General features: G+C 46.9%; 1 protein-coding gene across 7 annotated transcripts in view; it reads left to right on the top strand.

Moving 5' to 3' along the window:
* The window catches only part of LOC121538244 (agrin-like), a 298699-nt gene that overhangs the window by 202436 nt on the left and 69068 nt on the right, over window positions 1-27195 (top strand). For all 7 annotated transcript variants that reach the window (XM_045207164.1, XM_045207161.1, XM_045207160.1 and 4 more), the window contains 2 exons: window positions 22-228; window positions 17296-17517. In XM_045207164.1, the coding sequence (XP_045063099.1) occupies window positions 22-228; window positions 17296-17517 (429 nt within the window). The remainder of the gene's footprint in view (window positions 1-21; window positions 229-17295; window positions 17518-27195) is intronic.

Here is a 27195-nt window from a genome sequence, read left to right as displayed (position 1 = left end):
TGTTCCTCATTCGTTTTGCAGAGGAGTGCAAGGAGGAGTGCAAGTTCAACGGTGTGTGCCAGGTGGAGCGTCTGGGCGTGCGCTGCTCCTGCCAGCCCATCCAGTGCGACGGCACCTACAAGCCGTTGTGCGGCAAGGACGGCCGCACCTACATCAACGACTGCGAGCGCCGGCGGGCCGAGTGCCATGCCAAGGCCCATATTCCTGTCAAGCAGCAAGGCCCGTGTGGTGAGTCAGGACCCCTAGGAGGGGAAAAGGGTATTAGCCTTTGGTCCTCTCTCTCTCTCCCTCTCTCCCTCTCTCCCTCTCTCCCTCTGGTTGACTCCTCCTCTCACAGTGTTTTTGAAACGTCCTCCTGTCCTGTGTAAGTACTGTGTGTGTGATTGTTTTCTGTCTGTCTCTTGACTTGTCAGTAGTCTGTGGTGGGAGGGGAAAAAGCTAACAGACAGGAATGTACCGTGACCACCACGTTTCCCTTCACCCCCATCTACCTCATCCCCGTCACGCTCCGCCATCACATGTGACACATGAAACACAACGGCCTTCATGTTTCATTCATGTCCTCCTACCCTCTGGTAGTGCCAGTGTTCCACTTCAATGGGTCTCTCTCTCTCTCACTCTCTCTATGCACAACACACACAGCGTTTTGTCGCTCACCTGTCTTTGTCTCTGTCTGTCTCTTTTTTGTCTGTGTGGCTTCCTTTTTAAACAGGTATTCTTTCTGTTTCAGTGCGTCTCAGTCTGTCTGTCTTTGTCCGTGTGATGTCTGCCGCTGTTCGGGACACACCGCTCGCTGCAGCACAACCTTTGACCCCTCTGGTGGACACTGACCACTTGGGAGGGGTCAGAGACTCTCCTCCAATTGGACTATTGGTGGTGGGATGGTTGTCTTGTCTTGTCTTGTCTTGTCTTGTCCTCTCTCTCTCTCTCTCTCTCTCTCTCTCTCTCTCTCTCTCTCTCTCTCTCTCTCTCTCTCTCTCTCTCTCTCTCTCTCTCACACTATCTACAGTATCTCTCTGAAACTGAGTAGTATGTTCTCTCTCCCAACACTCCAAGCTGTCGCTCCTGTCTCTCCTCCTCTGTGCACCCTCCCTGCAGCCCTACTGTGTTTGCGGGGGGAAGAAAGCGTCCGTCCGTGAGGTTGGGGAGCTCTTCTTCCCAGTGCTGTGTTTTGTCTTGTCTTGTGTCAACCCCTTTCCCATTCCCCAACCACCTTATCCCTCAACCCTAAATCTATAATGGTACCCTTCTACCCCAGCATGGCAGACGGCATGTGGACACTCCTAACCCCTGCACAATGCCCCACCCCTCCCTTGCCACCCGGGCACTGACATTAGTCGTGCCATGCCAGTGCCTACTGACTAGGTCTCTCAACCTCATATAATCTAAGGCAGTGTTTCTTAATTCTGGTCCTGGGGACCAATTTTAGTTTTTGCCCTAGCGTTACACACCTGATCCCACTAATCAACTCTTCATCAAACCTTTGATTAGTGGAATCAGGTGTTTAGTGCTAGGGCAAAAAAAAAAAAGTGCCCCCCTTTGGGTCCCCAAGACCAGTATTAAGAAACACTGATCTAAGGACTTGTAGATTTAGAATTAGAGCAGCAGTGGGCAAACATAACCCTGCGAAGGCCATCTGGCGTGGGTGCATGTTTTTGCTCCAGCCAAGCAGTAACACATACGATTCAGCACATCAAAGCATTGATCGATGACTACGATTAGTCGATTTTGTAGAGTTGGGTGTGTTACTGTTTGGCCAAAGTAAAAACCTGTACCCACAATGGCCCTAGCGGAGTACAGATAGCCTACCCCTGATGAAGAGTGTCTCTCTTCGATAGACAAGCTAAACGTTCTGGAGCAAAGTTCTAGCTCCTCTGGTTCTTTTCAGACAGATATCTCTATCTCGTCTCACTCGGGTTGCTTATCTGAATACTAAGTTGTATTCGTTGGAAGTATCGCTCCACAGTATCATGGTGTAACTCATTAGCATTGTTTTCTAGTCTGTTTACCCGTCTTTTTGCCACGCATAAATTAACAAGCAAAATGTCCGGGTGGTTATGTTTTTTTTCTTTTTCATTATTTTCGACAAAGTAAACTGTCACAGTCCTTTTCGGCAGGTTTTAGCCAGTGGCGAGTTACAGTGTTTTATAATGCGTTTTTATTGACATTTGCATATTTAGCCAAACAGCTCGCGCAACTATTTAATTAAACATCAAAAGGAGAGGAGCAAGGTGCCCACCGAGGCTGTGTGTTCCTACCTTTGGACACCTGCACACAGTTTGATGTTTAATTACTGTGTTTCTTCGTCTTCTCTATCTCTCCTCCGCCCTCTCTTACTACTCCTCCTCTCCTTATTCGTAAGCCTTTCTTCCTCTGTGTGTCTGAATTAGATAGAGTCCCCAGCACCGTTAGTTTCCTTTCCCCTAGACTCTAGGATACACTGCCCTGACAAAGTCTCCTGGCAGGTGCGTGTGCGTGCGCAAGTGAGTGAGGGTTTGGGTGTGTGTGCAAGCTTGTGTGCATTGATTTTGTTTGGTTGTGTGTGTGTGTGCAAAGCTGTTTGAATGTGACAGTGTGTGTGTCTGTGTGTCTAAGTGGCCTCTTTGTCACGACGTGATCAATAGCACAAACGGAGCACAAGTTACAGTTACGGCCCGTGGCACTCTTTCATCACTGTGACAGTGGCAGCCATTGTCTCTCACTGTACTACACAAAGAACGTGGTTGTGGCATCCTAACTGGGCCACCCTTTAGCACATAACTGCAATGGCACATTCACTAACTGCAATGGCACATCACAAACACACCAGCATTTTAGAGTGACCAAAAGCAGAGGTATGCACATATACACACTCACACACACACACACACACACACACCCTTCAAACTACTGAAGGCCCTGCTGTCTTTTACCATCAATAGTCCTCCTATCCAGCTGCTGTTGTGGCGTTCCTTCTGTGTGTAGTCTTCTCCATGCACCCCCATAAGCTTAAGTGGTTCAGTCCTTCATCGTGTGCCGCCTGGCATTGGCCAGCCTTTTGTCACTTCCCCATGGCTCTTAGAGCTTCAACCAAGAGGTGGATAGGGAGCGAAAAACTTGGATGATGGGGTGTCATGGCTGTCACTACCCCCCACCACCCCCCAGATGCACACACACACACACACACACACACACACACACACACATTTGGTGAGAGGCAGTGCTAGTTTATAGCTCAATCATGCCACAATCCGAGGGCTGAAAATCCTCCAGATATGACACCAAACCGCTGGAGCCTGTAAATCTCAGTCACATGCGGTGAGTGTGTTGACAACCCCCCTAATGTGACTGTCGTCCGCCCTTTCACTCACCATGTCCCTCAAGGGCCACTTGTCCCCTATGGGGGGGCACAGACTACACTAATTATACGGACACCAGTGTTGGCCACGCCGAGAAAGACAATGCCGCCCTATTTGATTAATAACCTATATGGTCTTATACAGTGGGGAGAACAAGTATTTGATACACTGCCGATTTTGCAGGTTTTCCTACTTACAAAGCATGTAGAGGTCTGTAATTTTTATCATAGGTACACTTCAACTGTGAGAGACGGAATCTAAAACAAAAATCCAGAAAATCACATTGTATGATTTTTAAGTAATTAATTTGCATTTTATGGCATGACATAAGTATTTGATACATCAGAAAAGCAGAACTTAATATTTGGTACAGAAACCTTTGTTTGCAATTACAGAGATCATACGTTTCCTGTAGGTCTTGACCAGGTTTGCACACACTGCAGCAGGGATTTTGGCCCACTCCTCCATACAGACCTTCTCCAGATCCTTCAGGTTTTGGGTCTGTCACTGGGCAATACGGACTTTCAGCTCCCTCCAAAGATTTTCTATTGGGTTCAGGTCTGGAGACTGGCTAGGCCACTCCAGGACCTTGAGATGCTTCTTACGGAGCCACTCCTTAGTTGCCCTGGCTGTGTGTTTCGGGTCGTTGTCATGCTGGAAGACCCAGCCACGACCCATCTTCAATGCTCTTACTGAGGGAAGGAGGTTGTTGGCCAAGATCTCACGATACATGGCCCCATCCATCCTCCCCTCAATACAGTGCAGTCATCCTGTCCCCTTTGCAGAAAAGCATCCCCAAAGAATGATGTTTCCACCTCCATGCTTCACGGTTGGGATGGTGTTCTTGGGGTTGGACTCGTCGTTCTTCTTCCTCCAAATACGGCGAGTGGAGTTTAGACCAAAAAGCTCAAATTTTGTCTCATCAGACCACATGACCTTCTCCCATTCCTCCTTTGGATCATCCAGATGGTCATTGGCAAACTTCAGACGGGCCTGGACATGCGCTGGCTTGAGCAGGGGGACCTTGCATGCGCTGCAGTATTTTAATCCATGACGGCGTAGTGTGTTACTAATGGTTTTCTTTGAGACTGTGGTCCCAGCTCTCTTCAGGTCATTGACCAGGTCCTGCCGTGTAGTTCTGGGCTGATCCCTCACCTTCCTCATGATCATTGATGCCCCACGAGGTGAGATCTTGCATGGAGCCCCAGACCGAGGGTGATTGACCGTCATCTTGAACTTCTTCCATTTTCTAATAATTGCGCCAACAGTTGTTGCCTTCCCACCAAGCTGCTTGCCTATTATCCTGTAGCCCATCCCAGCCTTGTGCAGGTCTACAATTTTATCCCTGATGTCTTTACACAGCTCTCTGGTCTTGGCCATTGTGGAGAGGTTGGAGTCTGTTTGATTGAGTGTGTGGACAGGTGTCTTTTATACAGGTAACGAGTTCAAACAAGTGCAGTTAATACAGGTAATGAGTGGCGAACAGGAGGGCTTCTTAAAGAAAAACTAACAGGTCTGTGAGAGCTGGAATTCTTACTGGTTGGTAGGTGATCAAATACTTATGTCATGCAATAAAATGCAAATTAATTACTTAAAAATCATACAATGTGATTTTCTGGATTTGTGTTTTAGATTCTGTCTCTCACAGTTGAAGTGTACCTATGATAAAAATTACAGACCTCTACATGCTTTGTAAGTAGGAAAACCTGCAAAATCGGCAGTGTATCAAATACTTGTTCTCCCCACTGTATATGATTTGTGGGTGTGTATTTTCATCCATAAGCCACAATCAAGTTTCACAGGAATGTGTTCGAGGTCAGTCCCTCATGAGATGGCCACTTTATAGGGGGCTAAATGTGAATGGTGGTGGATTGCGAGAGGACAATTCTTAGCATTCTTCGGATGCTCAGATGAAAAACGAAGTCAAAGTGGCTTAAAATGCCTCTCGCTTGACCCTGAGAGCTGGAAGAAAGCTTTCACTCCTGCGAGACATGGACATATAAGATGGTATAGCGGATCACAGACAGACAGACAGACAGGCCGGCAGACACACTCTCTCTCACACACACACACACACACACACACACACACACACACACACACACACACACACACACACACACACACACACACACACAGTGAAGTACTTAGTTAGATAGTTATATAAATGGTATGAATGCCATTTAAGAGCGGTGCGAGATTGGGTCTGTGCGTCTGTGTGTGTGTCTGTGTGTGTGTTTGTGTGTGTGTGCATGCGTGTGTGTGTGTATGTGTATGTGTGCATGCATGTGGGTGTGTGTGTGTGTTTGCGTGCGCACGTTCACACACGCACTCTCCCCTTGGAGGTTAACAGAAAATCACTCAGTCGGAGAGACATTGTCATTGACAAAGAGCCTCTGCGAATGAGGAGAAATTGGGGAGAAAAACCCCTGAAACGTATGCCTGGTGACAAGTCTCTCCGGTGAATATTTATAATTTGCATGTTTATTTGATTAGCATCTCTGCCGCTGCGCGACGACACCAGTCGCTGGCTATGATTATACTCATAAACAATAATAGGCTGAGTACCCATTGAACCCAACGAGGACCTCCAGTGATGTTTGGTAATGAATCTAATTAATGGAGTTGCTCTGGGAGTTACAGTGCCTTCAGAAAGTATTCACAACCCTTAACTTTTTCTACATATTGTTGTGTTACAAAGTGGGATTAAAATTGATTTAATTGTCATTTGTAAAACATTCATGAAAATAAAACATATATCTTCATTACATAAGTGTTCAATCCCCTGAGTCAATACATGTTAATAATCACCTTTGGCAGTGATTACAGCTGTGAGTCTTTCTGGGTAAGTCTCTAAGAACTTTCCACACCTGGATTGTGCAACATTTGTCCATTATTCTTTTCAAAATGATTCAAGCTCTGTCAAATTGGTTGTTGATCATTGCTAGACAACCATTTTCAGGTCTTACCATAGATATTCAAGCCGATTTATGTCAAAACTGTATCTCGGCCACTCAGGAACATTCAATGTCTTCTTGGTAAGCAACTCCAGTGTAGATTTGGCTTTGTGTTTTAGGTTATTGTCCTGCTGAAAGGTGAATTCATCTACTGGTGTCTGGTGGAAAGCAGACTGAACCAGGTTTTCCTCTAGGATTTTGCCTGTCCTTAGCTCTATTCCATTTATTTTGTTATCCTGAAAAACTCTCCAGTCCTTAATGATTACAAGCGTACCCATAACATGATGCAGCCACCACTGTGCTTGAAAATATGGAGTATGGTACTGAGTAATATGTTGTGTTGGATTTGCCCCAAACATAACACTTTGTATTCAGGACAAACAGGCCACATTTTTTGCATTATTAATTTAGTGCCTTGTTACAAACAGGATGCATGTTTTAGAATATTTTTATTCTGTACAGGCTTCCTTCCTTTCACTCTGTCAATTAAGTTAGTATTGTGGAGTAACTACAGTGTTGTTGATCCATCCTCAGTTTTCACAGCCATTAAACTCTGTAACTGTTTTAAAGTCACCATTGGCCTCATGGTGAAATCCCTGAGCGGTTTCCTGCCTCTCCGGCAACTGAGTTAGGAAGCACGCCTGTATCTTTGTGGTGACTGGGTGTATTGATACACCATCCAAAGTGTAATTAATAACTACCAATAGGTACCCTTCTTTGCGAGGCATTGAGAAACCTCCCTGGTCTTTGTGGTTTAATCTGTGTTTGGAATTCACTGCTCGACTGAGGAACCTTACAGATAATTGTATGTGTGGGGTACAGAGATGAGGTAGTCATTCAAAGGTAGCAACTTATTATGTGAGTTGTTAAGCAAATGTTTACTCCTAAACATATTTAGGCTTGCCATAACAAAGGGATTGAATACTTATTGACTCAAGACATTTCAGCTTTTCATTTTTTTATTAATTTGTAAAAATTTAGAAAAACATAATTCCACTTTGACACTATGGGGTATTGTGTGTAGGCCAGTGACATAAAATTCAGGCTGTAACACAACAAAATGTGGAAAAATACTTTCTGATGGCACTGTAGGTTGACGGTGAAGTGGTGTTAAGGATTATAGCGGCCAATAGCGATTGTGTGTGGTGGTGGTGTGTGATTGTGTGTGTGTCAGTGGGTGTCGGTGGTGGCAGAATTGCTGCAGTCATCAGACCTTATGGGTACAGCAGGGTCCTCCTATGGCGATCCACCCCTTACCCCGTCTGTTGCACCCCTCCTTGCTTCCTCCCTTCCTCTTCCTCTCCTACAGTGTATGTGTTGTGTGCTGCTGGTCAGTGCACCCGGACCAGGCCCACCATGCCAATGATGCCCATCTGCTGTTTGGTGGTCTGTCTTTCCTTTCCCTCTCCTTCTTCTCTCCTCTGTTCTCTCTGTTCTCTGTAAGTATACACGTCATGAGATGGAGGAGCTCATCTTTGTCTTTTTTCCCTCGCTGTTGTCTTTCTCTGTCCCCCCGCTCTCTCCCTCTGTTTGCTGTATTTCACTTCATCTGTGTTCCCTATGTCGTCCGGTAGAAGAGAAAGAAATGTGTTTGGGGTTTTACATGCCAAGTGGAGGACTTAGGCGTTTGGTTTTGTCCCCTTGCAGCCATTACTCTGTGATAAGTGCTCCGAAGCAGGGAAACACGGCTCGCGGGCCTTCGGTTTACCATATGCTAATATTGAGACTTTTCTCTCCCATTCCTGGCAACTATGTTTCTACCCAGTGGGCAGCGCCGGCAGCCACTTCTCCCTCAACCAATTGGCTACCTAGAGCCCAGGGATGGGTTTTCTTAGATTCTTATAGTGACATTGGGAGTAATCCGGAATTGGAACAGGGAAGATTCCAATCTACATATGCATGAGTAGGGAGAAGCTCGACCGCATAAGATAATCTCCCTGCATTTACATCCATATGTACAGGCTTAAACCGCAAACATTACCCACGCAAACACGGCTAAGAACATGACACTCCATCTCTCCAGGCTTATATACAAACCGCCTGCCGAGTGTGTTCAGCTCAACAAGGCTTTGACTGAGGTAATACTCAGGTCGACTCCGAGAAATCCCATATTTGCTTGTCAGATAAGGCCTTTAAATCTTGACTAATGTGGCAGTTTAGTGAGAGACAGGGAAGAGGCAACGTCCCTCTTGGGATTGGGAAGACGGGTAGCAAAACGTTTGTCAGTGGGGGGCGTTACGCCTCTTGGTGGGGAGACAGGTAGCAGAACGTTTGTCAGTGGGTGGGCATGTGGCGGTTATGGTTCTTTTAGCATTCCGCGGTGGCATTGCAGCACCCCAGCAGCCCACTTCATCTGACAGGGACTTCTAATCACCCTGGTTTTAAAGGGCAATTCTGCCACTTTTCAACCTCATTCATCATCTCCAGCACCAACCAGTGTCTACATACTGTATGTGAAAACAGCGCATTATTATGATCTGTAGTCAAAAAGATATGAAGAAAGGTCCTAAAAAAATGCTTCTCTGTGACATCACAGGGTAGGATGAAAAGTAAAAAACAATGATTTTCAAAACATGCAACAGGCTTCTAGCCCAAAGAAGGGTATTTTCTTGCTCCCCGTGTCACTGTGAATCTCATAGTGTTTGAAAATCACTGTTTTTAAAAAAATTTAATTTTTTAACTTTATATTTTTTTCTACAAAACGTAGAAATGTGCTTTTTTCACATACACTTAGTGTACGAAACATTAGGAACCCCTGCTTTTTCCATGACATAGACTGACCAGGTGAATCCAGGTGAAAGCTATGATCCCTTATTGATGTCATCTGTTAAATCCACTTCAATCAGTGTAGATGAAGGGGAGGAGACAGGTTAAAGAAGGATTTTGAAACCTTGAGACAATTGAGACATGGATTGTGTGTGTGCCATTCAGAAGGTGAATGGGCAAGACAAAATATTTACTGTAAGTGCCTTTGAACGGGGTAAGTTAGTAGGTGCCAGGCGCACCGGTTTGAGTGTGTCAGGAACTGCAACGCTGCTGGGTTTTTCACGCTCAACAGTTTCCCATGTGTATCAAGAATGGTCCACCACCCAAAGGACATCCAGCCAACTTGACACAACTGTGGGAAGCATTGGAGTCAACATGGACCAGCATCCCTGTGGAACGCTTTCGACACCTTGTAGAGTCCATGCCCCAACGAATTGAGGCTGTTCTGAGGGCAAAAGGTGGAGCAACTCAATATTAGGAAGGTGAACCTATTGTTTTGTACACTGAGTGTATAGTATGTTGACACTGGTATTGTGCTGGAGATAATACAAATTAGGTTGAAAAGTGGTGGAGTTGCCCTTTAAACTCGGAGCTCGCCACTATAAAATATCAGACTAATTAAAAACAAAAGGAAAGTAGGGGAGCGGAGGGGGGAGGGAGCCTGGCCTAGGCTGGTGGGAGAAGGGCAGAAAACGGTGGCGGCATTCAGACTCCGAAGTCGCCATGTCTGAGACAGAAACATTCTCCTTTCTTAGAGAAGCCTCTAGGGACTGGTATGAGATGTCTACTCCTAAACAGTTTCTTGACTGCAGCTAGAAGAAGAATTATTGAACAGAGGAGAGTTATTCATCTCCTCACTCACACATCCCTTGCCAACAAACCTTTTTTTGTCTCTCACGTCTTTGATGACGCTTGCGGCACTCTGGATCCCACACACACACACACACACACACTATTTCGTCTGATAAACAGAGTTGTGATAGGTGATTTGAAGGATTCAGGCGCAGGAGGGTAAATCACAGAATACAGAGTTTATTCCGTAGTTCAGAGTTATGCTGGATAGCGTCAAAACGTCCAGTGCGCAAAAGAGGCGCACTGGAACAAACAGGCACACAGGGAAAATATACCCCGGCAATACAAAATACACGTAGCTCAACCGAGCTACTCTCTCCTCACATTTAACAATCACCCACAAGGACAAGGGGGGCAGAGGGAACACTTCTACATGTACTAATGAGGGGATATGAACCAGGTGTGTGTAATAGACAAGACAAAACAAATGGAATGATGAGATATGGAGCGGCAGTGGCTAGAAGGCCGGTGACGACGAACGCCGAAGCCTGCCCGAACAAGGAGAGGAGGCAGTTTTGGAAGAAGTCGTGACAGTACCCCTCCCTTGACGCGCAGCTCCAGCAGCGCACCGACACCGGCCTCTGGGACGGCCAGGAGGACGCGGAGCAGGGCGAGCCGGATGGCGACGGTGGAAATCCCGCAACAGGGAGGGATCAAGGATATCCCTCACCGGGACCCAGCACCATTCCTCCGTACCCCTCCCACTCCATGAGGTACTGAAGGCCCCCCACCCAACGCCTCGAATCCAGGAAGGAACGGACGGAGTACGCCGGGGCCCCCTCGATGTCCAGTCAGCGTTGGCCTTCTGACGACACACGGCGCGTTGGAGGTGGACTTGAGCAGCGTCCCACGTCTCCTCCGTGTGCCGAAACCAGTCATCCACCGCAGGAGCCTCGGTCTGGCTCTGGTGCCACGGTGCCAGAACCGGTTGGTAACCTAAAACACTTTGGAATGGCGTTAGGTTAGTGAAGGAGTGACGGAGAGAGTTCTGGGCATATTCGGCCCATGGCAAGAACACCGACCACTCCCCCGGCCGGTCCTGGCAGTAGGACCGCAGGAACCTACCCACATCCTGATTTTACCCGTTCCACCTGCCCATTAGACTCGGGGTGGAAACCAGAGGTCAGGCTGACCGAGAGCCCCAGACGTTCCATGAACGCCTTCCAGACCTTGGATGTAAACTGGGGACCCCGGTCAGACACTATATCCTCTGGTACCCCGTAGTACCGGAAGACGTGTGTAAACAGGGCCTCCGCAGTCTGCATGGCAGTGGGGAGACCGGGCAGAAGAAGGAGGCGGCAGGCCTTGGAAAAGCGGTCCACAACGACCAGGATGGTGGTGTTACCTTGAGAGAGGGGAAGATCAGTAAGGAAATCAATACTAAGGTGAGACCATGGTCGTTGTAGAACAGGTAAAGGCTGTAACTTACCCGCTGGGAGGTGCCTAGGTGCCTTACTCTGGGCACACACCGAGCAGGAGGAGACATACACCCTCACATCCTTAGCCAAGGTAGGCCACCAGTAATTTCCGGTCAGGCAGCGCACTGTACGACCGATACGTGGGTGACCAGAGGAGGGTGATGTGTGTGCCCAGTAGATCAGACGGTCACGGACAAGAGCAGGCACGTACTGCAGCCCAGCTGGACACAGGTGGAGATGGCTCTGTGCGTAACGCCTGCTCTATATCCGCGTCCATCGCCCATACGACCGGCACCACAATGCAGGAGGCCGGGAGTATGGGGGTGGTGTCTCTGGGCCTCTCCTCTGTGTCATACAGCCGTGACAGTGTGTCTGCCTTCACGTTCTTCGTACCTGGGATGTATGATAGAGTGAAATCAAACCGGGTGAAGAATAGGGCCCACCTGGCCTGGCGAGGATTCAGCCTCCTCGCTGCCCGGATGTACTCCAGGTTACGGTGGTCCGTCCAGAAGAGGAAAGGGTGTTTCGCCCCTTTGAGCCAGTACCTCCATATGGTCAGGGCTCGGACAACAGCCAACAGCTCCCGATCACCAACGTCGTAGTTCTGCTCCCACGGGCTGAGCTTCTTGGAGAAGAAGGCACAGGGGCGGAGCTCGGGTGGTGTGCCCGAGCGTTGAGATAGGACAGCGCCTATCCCTACCTCGGACGCATCCACCTCCACTACGAACGTTAGTGATGGATCAGGGTGGGCCAGTACCGGGGCTGAGGTGAACAGACACCTCAGGTTACTGAAGGCCCTGTCAGCCTCGGCAGACCAGTGGAGCCGGGACGGCCCACCCATCAACAGAGATGTAATGGGAGCTGCGACCTTGCCAAAGCCCCGGATAAACCTCCGATAGTAGTTGGCAAAGCCAATAAAGCACTGCACCTCCTTAACCGTGGTTGGAGTCGGCCAATTACACATGGCTGAAATGCGATCTCCCTCCATCTCCACACCTGAGGTGGTAATGCGGTATCCGAGGAAGGAGACGGACTGCTGGAAAAAACAGACACTTTTCTGCCTTGGCATAAAGGTCATTTTCCAACAGTCGGGCCAGCACTTTGCGAACCAGGGACACATGCTCGGCGCGCGTAGTGGAATACACCAGAATGTCATCAATGTAGACCACTACACCGCGACCAAGCATGTCCCGAAACACCTCGTTCACAAAGGACTGGAAGACGGATGGAGCATTCATCAAACCGTAGGGCATCACCAGGTATTCATAATGCCCCGTGGTTGTGCTGAATGCTGTCTTCCACTCATCCCCCTCTCGGACACGCACTCCGGAGATCTAATTTGGTGAAGAAGCGCGCCCATGTATTGACTCGATCACTGAAGGAATGAGGGGGAGAGGATAACTAAATCTTATCGTCTCCTTGTTCGGTGATCGATAATCAATGCAAGGGCGCAAACCGCCGTCTTTCTTCTTCACTAAAAAGAAACTAGAGGAGGCGGGCGAAGTGGAGGGACGTATAAACCCCTGGCGCAGGGACTCGGTGACGTATATTTCCATAGCCTTCGTTTCAGCCTGTGACAGGGGATACACATGACTCCTGGGAGGCACAGCGTCTACCCGGAGGTTTATCATGGAATCCCCCGCCTGATGAGGTGGTAACTTGGTCGCCTGCGTTTTGGAAAACGCGTGCACCAAATCGAGGTATTCGGGGGGAATGTACACGGTGGAGGTACTGTCTGGATTTCCACCATGGTTGCACCAACGGAATCACCGAGACACCTACCCTGACACTCTCGCGACCACCCCGTGAGAACCCTCTGCGGCCAAGAGAAGGTAGGGTTGTGGAGTGCTAACCAGGCTAGTTCCCTTCAGACGGACTCCCGCAGATGGCACCGGAAGTGGTCGATGAGGGCCCACTCATTCCACCCGGACCCAGCTGCTAGAGTCCGGAACTCCAGGGCGAAGTCCTGCGCAGTCCTCGTCCCCTGCCTCAGGTGGATCAGCCGCTCACCCGCCTCTCGACCCTCGGGCGGGTGATCGAAGACAGCCCTAAAGAGGTGAGCGAACTCCCCGTAGTTGTACAACGCGGCTCCTCCTTCGTTCCAGAACGCGTTGGCCCACTCCAGGGCTTTCCCCGAGAGGCAGGAGACGAGGGCGGACACCTTCTCTCGCTCCGATGGCCGGGCTGATGCTGGAATAATATAGCTCTAGTTGGAGGAGGAATCCCTGGCAGAGAGCGGCTGTCCCGTCGAACTCCCGTGGTCGGGATATATGGATCCCTCTGGGTGCTGGGGTGTGGATGGCTGGTTCCGGTCGCCCAGCTGGCTAGCATCGTTGAATGCTCCGTGCCATGACTCCAGGCATGCGCTCCTCTCCCGCTGACTCCATAGCGGGTGGGTGATTATGTGATAGGTGATTTGAAGGAGTCAGGCGCAGGAGGGTAAATCACAGAATACAGAGTTTATTCCGTAGTACAGAGTTACGCTGGATAACGTCAAACAGTCCAGTGCGCAAAACAGGCGCACTGGAACAAAACAGGCACACAGGGAAAATATACCCCGGCAATACAAAATACACATAGCTCAACCGAGCTACTCTCTCCTCACATAAACAATCACCCACAAGGACAAGGGGGGCAGAGGGAACACTTATACATGTACTAATGAGGGGATATGAACCAGGTGTGTGTAATAGACAAGACAAAACAAATGGAATGATGAGATATGGAGCGGCAGTGGCTAGAAGGCCGGTGACGACGAACACTGAAGCCTGCCCGAACAAGGAGAGGAGGCAGCTTCGGAGGAAATTGTGACAAGAGGGGACATTAAATGTTGTGTGTGTGTGTGTATGAGACTGACTGCTGTAGCCTGGCTCCCAGTATATGTCCCTCTCTACTGAGGCATATGTCTGTCTGTCTGTGTGCTGCGGAAGCTCCAGTCCTTGAACAGCACAGCCACTGCTACCATCTCTACCCAGACCTCTGGGATGACAATCTGCTGTTTCAAAGTCTCCCTCACTGCTTTTGAGGGAGAAAATACTCTTTCAGTTCCCTGAGATTTATTTTCAGACTGAGAGAATATGCAAATCTTCTCAATTACCAAAGCCGGGTATAAGGGCTGCTGTAGGTTTCTCAAAGTCTCTCATCGTACGCTCACACTCTCTCTCCACGCTAAGATGATTTCTCAGAGAACTTGGGGAGTTTCGCCATCCCCCCTTCTCTTTTTTGATTGAATAATTCTGAGAGAAAAACATTGCCTCCAGAAGGAGTGGGGGAATGAGAATGAAAGAATAAAGAGAGGTATTTGTTTGGGATTATTTTCATTTTATTTTTTGGGGTAGAAACAAAGAAAACTAGGGACTAAAGGGTTGTCGGAGGCTGCAGTTGCATTTAAGGGAGCTGGGCCTTGGGAAATGGGTTGTGAACCATTCTGAAGGCCACGAGTGTGTGTGTGCCGTTCACCCTCTGTATCCAGCGCTACACACACACACAGGCACACACACACACACACACACACACAGTGTAGAAAAAAGATCAGGCAGAATACAGTTTTTTGAAGCCCGGCTAAATTAGGCACAGTTCCCCCACATACATATTTACATGCCATTTCGGAGCTCTTTCAAACTGCTGGCTTTCCTACAACACAGAAATCAATAGCAGTGTTACACTACTTAAGCCGCAACGTTCCCATTAGAAAAAGTGAGCGCCTTGTCTCCTTGCTCATCCTTGCTCAGGATCCGTAAAGATTTGTTCAATTACGGTCGCCGATGGACACTAGATGTAGCCTGGCTCCTCCTCCACACCAGTATCGGCCTTATCTCATTGTTTCTTCTGCTGCTCTCTTTTTGTAAAGAAGTATAGAACATAGGTGAGGTTTTTTATAGCGCTGAATCATCCTGTGGAGAGACACTATCGCACAGACGATGGCCTAACAGCCCAAACGTTTGTTCTGCACTCGTTGAAATGAATAAATAATACGCACCCTCTACACTGCAGCCTAACTACTACCCCCTAACACAGACATCATGGTGCGCCGGAAAGCATACAGTGTCCATCTTGACACTTATGAATGTGTTTTCCACAACAATCCTGTGATTTTAGACGCTAGCTATCAAACTGCTACATCAGGCCTCTTCCAGGGTTCCAAGATGACTTCACTCCTATCTGTTCCCCTCCTCTCTCACCTGGTATTCTGTGAGACAGATAGAGCCACAGTGGTAAATTACCTTCTGCTATATGTTGATGATTTTACCCAGAGCGCCAGGATGAGGCTCAGGGGGGAATATTAAGAGTATTAAACACACTCGTGCGTTCGGAAACTAAACGGCGGCAGCTTCTTAAACAGCGCCCGGCGAGATGCTAGTCTAATCACATAATAATCAGTGTAATGACTGCACCCTTGGTTGCCATGGGGAGAGGAGGGGACACAGGAGGGGTTGTAGGAGGGGGGTAGCCTGGGTTCAGTATTGTAACCCTATTCCCACCACCAACCACCACCCCTGACATACCCGAGTTCCGCTCCAATCTTTTCCCTGTCTACAATCTCTCTCGCTGGGAAGCCAGGGATCAAATGCATCCTCACATTCTCTTCCCTCTGCATTTTAATCTGTCTCCCAAACGGCAGACACGCTGTGTTTAGCGCCACCGCACTACTCCCCCACGCGCCAGACATGCCAATGAGCCTCCTTCGCATGGCTTTGCCGCCCCCTGCATAATTCTCCTGCCCGCTTGGCTTGACGAGGATGTACTGTATGCCACAGTCTTCCGAGACCTTGGGGTTTCAACTGTCAATCCGTTCCACTCACCCACCCAACCCATCCCCAACTCAATCCACCCCCTTACAATATGGCTAACATACGCCTAACCTTGGAGACAATACTGATGAAGGCTTGATCGGGGGGAATGAAGGAAAATAAATGCTATGATGATGAAACAGTATCATTCCGTGGATCACATTGTCGTCTTTACGCGTTTCTTTCCCGTTTTTTTCAGTTTCTGACCCACTTGCTAAATGGCCTGGCAGTGGCACAACCGGCGCCACATGGAACGCCATCCCACTACTCCCCTCAGAAGCCCTGGCAGTCTCTTCTCTAACCAGGCCTCCAATTTAATGAAGTTACAGTGTAGTGGGGCGGCCGGAGAAGAGAGCGGCTTCTCTGATGTTCTCCCACTTCTTCATATCTGTCTCTGCCCAGGAGCTGGGCTTTGTGAATTATTAAGCAGAGTGCTGCTCTTTTTCTTGTCCTCTGTTTCTTTTCTTCCCTCCCTCTCTTCTCTATCCACATAGCGAGAGCTCTCTTCATCATCTTTTTCTCGCCCTCCTCTCTCTCTCTCTCTCTCTCTCTCTCTCTCTCTCTCTCTCTCTCTCTCTCTCTCTCTCTCTCTGAGGCTCTCGGTGAGATGCAAATGGCTGCGTTTGAAGAACGCCATGCTGAGAAACATCAATTAATCAGCACCTGTTTACTTCCCTATAAATAGAAAAATATGTTATTCTCTACCATTCCTCGCCAGTTTCCTATCCATGACACAAGGTCAAGGTTTTTACTCATAGAACTTAGGGTGTGGGTCTCTGATTGGCTCATCCATAGTGGTCAGACACCTCTGATTGGCTCATACAGAGGAGCAGACACCTCTGATTGGCTCATACAGAGGGGTCAGACACTTAGGGCCAATAAAATTACCACAAAAAAAATATTACCAGGAGGGAGTTGAGTCAGCTACATGTTTTAGACTTGTCCATAGGGTTGTAAAGGTACAAAAGAGGAGGGGGGGGGGACAATTAGCAGTGCATCCACATTGACCAGGCAACCCCTTTTTTCAAACCTTCTGATCCTAATCCTCCATCAACCTCTACTCTCTTTTAACCTATCCTGAGTTCCCTACCCTTCCCTGCCTCAATACCCCTCCTTCTCCTTCTCCACCTCTCCCTCATCCCCCTTCAACACTAACCCCTGTCTCCTGTCTCAGATCTACACACTCCCAGCCCGTGCCTAGGGAAGGCCTGCGAGTTCGGCGCCGTGTGCGTGGTGAAGAACGACGAGCCTGTATGTGAGTGCGCTGGCGCCTGCCCCCAGACGCCCGACCTGGTGTGCGGTAGTGACGGCCACAGCTACGGCAGCCAGTGTGAGATGAGGGCCATGGGCTGCGCACTGCAGAAAGAGATCCACATCCAGCACCGAGGACCCTGCGGTGAGTACCGTACTATACTGCAGTATACTATGTATGTATACTGTACTATATTATAAAATAGTACAATCTAAGCCAACAGTTTCCCAGACCATGTGACCTGAGTAGGAAAACAGGAATAACTCCGGGCCCTAGTTTATAAGGTTATGTCACGTGATCAGGAAACACTATGGTCATTTAACTTACCAAGAACAAATAGTATATTTAGTGCATGTATGTGGCCCTTGTGTGAATCAAACCATTTACCTTTTGGGGTTGCATGCACCATGCACCATACTCCACCCCAACCAACTCAAGCACATATTGTAACTCTACTGTACTCTGAGTATGTCATTCCTCTCTCTTCTCTTCCTCCACCCATATCCTCATATCTTCTCATCCTCCCCTCTCCTCTCAGACATTTTACATTTACATTTTAGTCATTTAGCAGACACTCTTATCCAGAGCGACTTACAGTTAGTGAGTGCATACATTCTTTTTTTTCTTTTTTTATACTGGCCCCCCGTGGGAATCGAACCCACAACCCTGGCGTTGCAAACGCCATGCTCTACCAACTGAGCTACATCCCTGCCGGCCATTCCCTCCCCTACCCTGGACGACGCTGGGTCAATTGTGCGCCGCCCCATGGGTCTCCTGGTCACGGCCGGCTACGACAGAGCCTGGATTCGAACCAGGATCTCTAGTGGCACAGCTAGCACTGTGATGCAGTGCCTTAGACCACTGCGCCACTCGGGAGACCCATGGGGCGGGAGACCCATGGGGCGGGAGACCCACGCCACTCTCAGCACTCCTCCAGCCCGGCACAAGCCTGCAGTTTCCCTATTTTTGACCTTTCTAGTTGAAGATGCACTCTACTTCCAATGAGAGGGCGAACGGCCATGCTCTTCTTTTCTTTTAGTTTTTTCTTTTTTTAAATCTTTTTTTTTCTTTCTTTCTTTTTTTTAGGGGTTAGATCAGCTTTAATATTGCAGATAGATTGTAACTTCCATCAATGTAATTGTCTGCATCACTTATATATACAGTGGGGAGAACAAGTATTTGATACACTGCCGATTTTGCAGGTTTTCCTACTTACAAAGCATGTAGAGGTCTGTAATTTTATCATAGGTACACTTCAACTGTGAGAGACGGATTCTAAAACAAAAATCCAGAAGATCACATTGTATGATTTTTAAATAATTAATTTGCATTTTATTGCATGACATAAGTATTTGATCACCTACCAACCAGTAAGAATTCCGGCTCTCACAGACCTGTTAGTTTTTCTTTAAGAAGCCCTCCTGTTCTCCACTCATTACCTGTATTAACTGCACCTGTTTGAACTCGTTACCTGTATAAAAGACACCTGTCCACACACTCAATCAAACAGACTCCAACCTCTCCACAATGGCCAAGACCAGAGAGCTGTGTAAGGACATCAGGGATAAAATTGTAGACCTGCACAAGGCTGGGATGGGCTACAGGACAATAGGCAAGCAGCTTGGTGAGAAGGCAACAACTGTTGGCGCAATTATTAGAAAATGGAAGAAGTTCAAGATGACGGTCAATCACCCTCGGTCTGGGGCTCCATGCAAGATCTCACCTCGTGGGGCATCAATGATCATGAGGAAGGTGAGGGATCAGCCCAGAACTACACGGCAGGACCTGGTCAATGAACTGAAGAGAGCTGGGACCACAGTCTCAAAGAAAACCATTAATAACACACTACGCTGTCATGGATTAAAATCCTGCAGCGCACGCAAGGTCCCCCTGCTCAAGCCGGCGCATGTCCAGTCCCGTCTGAAGTTTGCCAATGACCATCTGGATGATCCAGAGGAGGAATGGGAGGTCATGTGGTCTGATGAGACAAAAATAGAGCTTTTTGGTCTAAACTCCAATTCGCCGTGTTTGGAGGAAGAAGAAGGATGAGTACAACCCCAAGAACACCATCCCAACCGTGAAGCATGGAGGTGGAAACATCATTCTTTGGGGATGCTTTCCTGCAAAGGGGACAGGACGACTGCACCGTATTGAGGGGAGGATGGATGGGGCCATGTATCGCGAGATCTTGGCCAACAACCTCCTTCCCTCAGTAAGAGCATTGAAGATGGGTCGTGGCTGGGTCTTCCAGCATGACAACGACCCGAAACACACAGCCAGGGCAACTAAGGAGTGGCTCCGTAAGAAGCATCTCAAGGTCCTGGAGTGGCCTAGCCAGTCTCCAGACCTGAACCCAATAGAAAATCTTTGGAGGGAGCTGAAAGTCTGTATTGCCCAGCGACAGCCCCAAAACCTGAAGGATTTGGAAAAGGTCTGTATGGAGGAGTGGGCCAAAATCCCTGCTGCAGTGTGTGCAAACCTGGTCAAGACCTACAGGAAACGTATGATCTCTTTAATTGCAAACAAAGGTTTCTGTACCAAATATTAAGTTCTGCTTTTCTGATGTATCAAATACTTATGTCATGCAATAAAATGCAAATTAATTACTTAAAAATCATACAATGTGATTTTCTGGATTTTTGTTTTAGATTCCGTCTCTCACAGTTGAAGTGTACCTATGATAAAAATTACAGACCTCTACATGCTTTGTAAGTAGGAAAACCTGCAAAATCGGCAGTGTATCAAATACTTGTTCTCCCCACTGTATCACGGCTTTCAGCCAATCACCATTCAGGACTCGAACCACCCAGTTTATAATTACATTTTAGTCATTTAGCAGACGCTCTTATCCAGAGCGACTTACAGGAGCAATTAGGGTAATGTGCCTTGCTTAAGGGCATATCGGCAGATTCTTCACCTAGTCAGCTCGGGGATTCAAACCAGTGACCATTGGTTACTGACCCAACGTTCTTAACCGCTAAGCTACCTGCCCTCCATTTATCTGGAGTATTCGTCAAAACAAGATCAATCAAGGTTAAGTTTATGGTTAGGTTTCAAATCTGACTTTATGACTTTGTGGCTGTCCCAGCTAGTGACCACTCTGCAGAGCTGCATCCACAACCAGATTCATGAAGAACAACGCTAACCTGCACCCATTTTCCCATAGAAGAGTAATTGATGATGACGATGATTAACATTTTCCTTTTACCAACAATTCATTTGCTCCTGTGCCTTCCATTCCGTGTCCTTTCCGTGCTCTTAGACCTCAGCCACAGTTCACGCTTGGTAGTTTTAGTAAGAGTTTGAATTACATTTTCTGCTACTGTAAATGTAGGCTACACCATAGGCCTGTATCTGTATAATAAATAACATGTATGTACAGTGGGGGAAAAAAGTATTTAGTCAGCCACCAATTGTGCAAGTTCTCCCACTTAAAAAGATGAGAGAGGCCTGTAATTTTAATCATAGGTACACGCCAACTATGACAGACAAATTGAGGAAAAAAAATCCAGAAAATCACATTGTAGGATTTTTTTATGAATTTATTTGCAAATTATGGTGGAAAATAAGTATTTGGTCACCTACAAACAAGCAAGATTTCTGGCTCTCACAGACCTGTAACTTCTTCTTTAAGAGGCTCCTCTGTCCTCCACTACGTTACCTGTATTAATGGCACCTGTTTGAACTTGTTATCAGTATGAAAGACACCTGTCCACAACCTCAAACAGTCACACTCCAAACTCCACTATGGCCAAGACCAAAGAGCTGTCAAAGGACACCAGAAACAAAATGGTAGACCTGCACCAGGCTGGGAAGACTGAATCTGCAATAGGTAAGCAGCTTGGTTTGAAGAAATCAACTGTGGGAGCAATTATTAGGAAATGGAAGACATACAAGACCACTGATAATCTCCCTCGATCTGGGGCTCCACGCAAGATCTCACCCCGTGGGGTCAAAATGATCACAAGAACGGTGAGCAAAAATCCCAGAACCACACGGGGGGACCTAGTGAATGACCTGCAGAGAGCTGGGACCAAAGTAACAAAGCCTACCATCAGTAACACACTACGCCGCCAGGGACTCAAATCCTGCAGTGCAGACGTGTCCCCCTGCTTAAGCCAGTACATGTCCAGGCCCGTCTGAAGTTTACTAGATTGCATTTGGATGATCCAGAAGAGGATTGGGAGAATGTCATATGGTCAGATGAAACCAAAATAGAACTTTTTGGTAAAAACTCAACTCGTCGTGTTTGGAGGACAAAGAATGCTGAGTTGCATCCAAAGAACACCATACCTACTGTGAAGCATGGGGGTGGAAACATCATGCTTTGGGGCTGTTTTTCTGCAAACGGACCAGGACGACTGATCCGTGTAAAGGAAAGAATGAATGGGGCCATGTATCGTGAGATTTTGAGTGAAAACCTCCTTCCATCAGCAAGGGCATTGAAGATGAAACGTGGCTGGGTCTTTCAGCATGACAATGATCCCAAACACACCGCCCGGGCAATGAAGGAGTGGCTTCGTAAGAAGCATTTCAAGGTCCTGGAGTGGCCTAGCCAGTCTCCAGATCTCAACCCCATAGAAAATCTTTGGAGGGAGTTGAAAGTCCGTGTTGCCCAGCGACAGCCCCAAAACATCACTGCTCTAGAGGAGATCTGCATGGAGGAATGGGCCAAAATACCAGCAAGAGTGTGTGAAAACCTTGTGAAGACTTACAGAAAACGTTTGACCTGTGTCATTGCCAACAAAGGGTATATAACAAAGTATTGAGAAACGTTTGTTATTGACCAAATACTTATTTTCCACCATAATTTGCAAATAAATTCATTAAAAATCCTACAATGTGATTTTCTGGATTTTTTTTTCTCATTTTGTCTGTCATAGTTGACGTGTACCTATGATAAAAATTACAGACCTCTACATGCTTTGTAAGTAGGAAAACCTGCAAAATCGGCAGTGTATCAAATACTTGTTCTCCCCACTGTATCACGGCTTTCAGCCAATCACCATTCAGGACTCGAACCACCCAGTTTATAATTACATTTTAGTCATTTAGCAGACGCTCTTATCCAGAGCGACTTACAGGAGCAATTAGGGTAATGTGCCTTGCTTAAGGGCATATCGGCAGATTCTTCACCTAGTCAGCTCGGGGATTCAAACCAGTGACCATTGGTTACTGACCCAACGTTCTTAACCGCTAAGCTACCTGCCCTCCATTTATCTGGAGTATTCGTCAAAACAAGATCAATCAAGGTTAAGTTTATGGTTAGGTTTCAAATCTGACTTTATGACTTTGTGGCTGTCCCAGCTAGTGACCACTCTGCAGAGCTGCGTCCACAACCAGATTCATGAAGAACAACGCTAACCTGCACCCATTTTCCCATAGAAGAGTAATTGATGATGACGATGATTAACATTTTCCTTTTACCAACAATTCATTTGCTCCTGTGCCTTCCGTTCCGTGTCCTTTCCGTGCTCTTAGACCTCAGCCACAGTTCACGCTTGGTAGTTTTAGTAAGAGTTTGAATTACATTTTCTGCTACTGTAAATGTAGGCTACACCATAGGCCTGTATCTGTATAATAAATAACATGTATGTACAGTGGGGGAAAAAAGTATTTAGTCAGCCACCAATTGTGCAAGTTCTCCCACTTAAAAAGATGAGAGAGGCCTGTAATTTTAATCATAGGTACACGTCAACTATGACAGACAAATTGAGGAAAAAAAATCCAGAAAATCACATTGTAGGATTTTTTATGAATTTATTTGCAAATTATGGTGGAAAATAAGTATTTGGTCACCTACAAACAAGCAAGATTTCTGGCTCTCACAGACCTGTAACTTCTTCTTTAAGAGGCTCCTCTGTCCTCCACTCGTTACCTGTATTAATGGCACCTGTTTGAACTTGTTATCAGTATGAAAGACACCTGTCCACAACCTCAAACAGTCACACTCCAAACTCCACTATGGCCAAGACCAAAGAGCTGTCAAAGGACACCAGAAACAAAATGGTAGACCTGCACCAGGCTGGGAAGACTGAATCTGCAATAGGTAAGCAGCTTGGTTTGAAGAAATCAACTGTGGGAGCAATTATTAGGAAATGGAAGACATACAAGACCACTGATAATCTCCCTCGATCTGGGGCTCCACGCAAGATCTCACCCCGTGGGGTCAAAATGATCACAAGAACGGTGAGCAAAAATCCCAGAACCACACGGGGGGACCTAGTGAATGACCTGCAGAGAGCTGGGACCAAAGTAACAAAGCCTACCATCAGTAACACACTACGCCGCCAGGGACTCAAATCCTGCAGTGCAGACGTGTCCCCCTGCTTAAGCCAGTACATGTCCAGGCCCGTCTGAAGTTTGCTAGATTGCATTTGGATGATCCAGAAGAGGATTGGGAGAATGTCATATGGTCAGATGAAACCAAAATATAACTTTTTGGTAAAAACTCAACTCGTCGTGTTTGGAGGACAAAGAATGCTGAGTTGCATCCAAAGAACACCATACCTACTGTGAAGCATGGGGGTGGAAACATCATGCTTTGGGGCTGTTTTTTCTGCAAACGGACCAGGACGACTGATCCGTGTAAAGGAAAGAATGAATGGGGCCATGTATCGTGAGATTTTGAGTGAAAACCTCCTTCCATCAGCAAGGGCATTGAAGATGAAACGTGGCTGGGTCTTTCAGCATGACAATGATCCCAAACACACCGCCCGGGCAATGAAGGAGTGGCTTCGTAAGAAGCATTTCAAGGTCCTGGAGTGGCCTAGCCAGTCTCCAGATCTCAACCCCATAGAAAATCTTTGGAGGGAGTTGAAAGTCCGTGTTGCCCAGCGACAGCCCCAAAACATCACTGCTCTAGAGGAGATCTGCATGGAGGAATGGGCCAAAATACCAGCAAGAGTGTGTGAAAACCTTGTGAAGACTTACAGAAAACGTTTGACCTGTGTCATTGCCAACAAAGGGTATATAACAAAGTATTGAGAAACGTTTGTTATTGACCAAATACTTATTTTCCACCATAATTTGCAAATTAATTCATTAAAAATCCTACAATGTGATTTTCTGGATTTTTTTTTCTCATTTTGTCTGTCATAGTTGACGTGTACCTATGATGAAAATTACAGGCCTCTCTCATCTTTTTAAGTGGGAGAACTTGCACAATTGGTGGCTGACTAAATACTTTTTTTCCCCCACTGTATCATGCTTTCTGTAGACTAACTAAGCACAGAGCAGACATGAAGAAAGGAAAATACATATTTAAATTATCTCTTCACCTCTCTTATCTTATAGGCTACTTAGCATAGTTCCATGTTGCCTGCTAGCCTTTTGGTCCTAAATGGGTAACAGTTTATAGATGTAATAGAGATATACTGATCTAATAATGTAGAGTGATAGAGATGCCTGAAGCCATTTAGCAGCCAGTATCCCAGACTGCTAATACCTTAAACACTGTTAGCCAGCCTTACTGTTAGCTGTTGCATCTGCTACCACCAGCACACAGAGAGAGATTTGCCTGGCTCAGCTTAGCACCTTTACGCTAGCTCTCGGCTAGCTCTACCCCGTTGCAGGTTTTCTCAACTGGCGGCCCACAGGTGATTCGAAGTTTTCTGAGCAAAAAAATGTAATATACAGTGCCTTCAGAAAGTATTCATACTGCTTGACATATTCCACATTTTGTTGTGTTACAGGCTGAATTCAAAATTGATTATATATTTTACCCATCTACACACAATAGCCCATAATGACAAAGTGAAAACATGTTTGTACGAATTTTTGCAAATTTATTGAAACTGAAATACAGTAAATATCTCATTTACATAAGTAATCACACCACCCAGTCAATACTTTGTAGAAGTACCTTTGGCAGAAATTACAGCTGTGAGTCTTTCTGGGTAACTCTCTAAGAGCTTTCCACACCTGGATTGTGCAACATTTGCAAATTTGTACTCCTGAACTTATTTAGACTCAAGATAGTTCAGCTTTTAATTTGTAATTCATTTGTAAACATTTCAAAAAACATAATTCCACTTTGACTTTATGGGGTATTGTGTGTAGGCCAGTAAAACAATCTCAATTTTATCCATTTTAAATTCAGACTGTAACACAACAAAATGTGGAAAAGTCAAGGGGTGTGTACACTTTCTAAAAGGACTGTATATATTGTAATAATTATTTTTTTGCACATAAGACTGTAAAAACACCAGCAAATCATCTCCAAGTGATTTAAGTTAAGGAAAAATCTGTTCCAAAGTATTCCCACGCATAACAGAGAGATATATGTGCTCGTATACAAATGTAAGCAAGGTTTGAAATTATTATGTTTTAATCAAATATTATATATGTTTGGGCTGCAATTATGTTCCGGCCCCCCGACCATCTGCTCAAGAAAGAATCGTCCCACAGCTGAATCTAGTTGATGATACCTGTCCTATTGTTTCAACTGGAGTTTGACGTTTAATCCATTGCAGTGTTGTTGGCAGGCTGATGTGACTCTCCCAAGTTGAAATCTCTGCGCATAAAGATGTATTCCAATGGGAAATGGAGCAAAAGGAATGTTTGAGCCGGGCGAGCAAACTCAATTTGGAGATGGCGTGCGTGCGTGCAGCGTTAGGTAGACAGTTCTCGCTGTGGCGCCGCGGGGGCGTAATGAATAGTCTTTATTTAAAAAGGCGAGGTGGTAGCGGGCAGAGCGAGGTAGCAGGGCCTGCTGTGTGTGTGTGTGTGTGTGGGTGTGTGTGTGTATTACAGCACTATGGACAACAGCAAGTCTCCACAGAGGCCAGAGTCAGCGGAACAGGGCAATAAAAGCGACAGGCAGGCAGCGCTAAGCAAGGCCCGCTGGAGGAATGATGATGGTGATCTGGGTTGGTTTATTCTGGGCTGTTTGCACTGCTTTACACAGGCCTCTTCAAACTCAACTGAGTCACCTCACCTCCCTCCATCTCGACTATTATCTGTGTTAATTATCCTGGCCCATTCATATCACTGGCATACTCTGTGGTGTGTGTCTAAAGAGGCTGGGAAGTTTGTGTGTGTTTCTTGTGCATTTGCATGTAGAGACAACCGGTGTGTGTGAGTGGGCCCACCGTTCCGCAGGCCTGTGTGCGCTGTCATAATTAGATTTTCTTCCCCTCGGGGGGATAGAAAAATGGCGCTAGGGGAAATTGTTATCTTTACGGCTCAGGTGTGGTCCCAATAGTGAGATGAGTGACATTTTTTATTATTCTGATGTATTTTCTCCTCCCAATGTTTGAGTGGCGGGTGACCTTGTGTGTCTGGCAGGCTGGAAGAAGCAGAGACACACATGGCTAATAGACCACAGAAGGATATCAATCGCTCCGTAAGGAACTTCATATATATTTACCTCAGAATAGATGAGACAGGAGACGAAGTCATTTAGAACAGAAAAATAACAGTTTTGTACAGGTGCTGCAAAAAGGTAGGGGGCGAGACAGGAGCGGGAAGGTAGGGAGAGAGAGGGAAAGTAATAAAGGAGGAGAGGAGAGGCGGTGAGGAGGGACGGAGTAATAGTTATGGAGCAGGCACGGTGGGGTCGGCTGGGGAGTGTTTTTATAGTCTGGGACATTCTCAGAGCCTTTCACTAAACAACCGTCTCTCTTTCTCATCATGTTAAAGAACAACTCCTCCCTCCCTCCCTTGTCGTAGCTCCAGTCTCTCTGACTAATATTACTCCTCCGAGAGTGTGTGTAGCGCTCTGAGGCCGGAAAGGCTTTTAGCTTTTCTTTTCCCCACCGCCTCTCTCTCTATCCATCACTCGGAATGGCCCTCTCCTCAAGGCCACTTTCTACAACCTCC

The sequence above is a fragment of the Coregonus clupeaformis genome, chromosome 24, assembly GCF_020615455.1.
Source record: "Coregonus clupeaformis isolate EN_2021a chromosome 24, ASM2061545v1, whole genome shotgun sequence".
NCBI lineage: Eukaryota > Metazoa > Chordata > Actinopteri > Salmoniformes > Salmonidae > Coregonus > Coregonus clupeaformis.
This window is presented reverse-complemented; position numbering and strand designations above follow the sequence as displayed.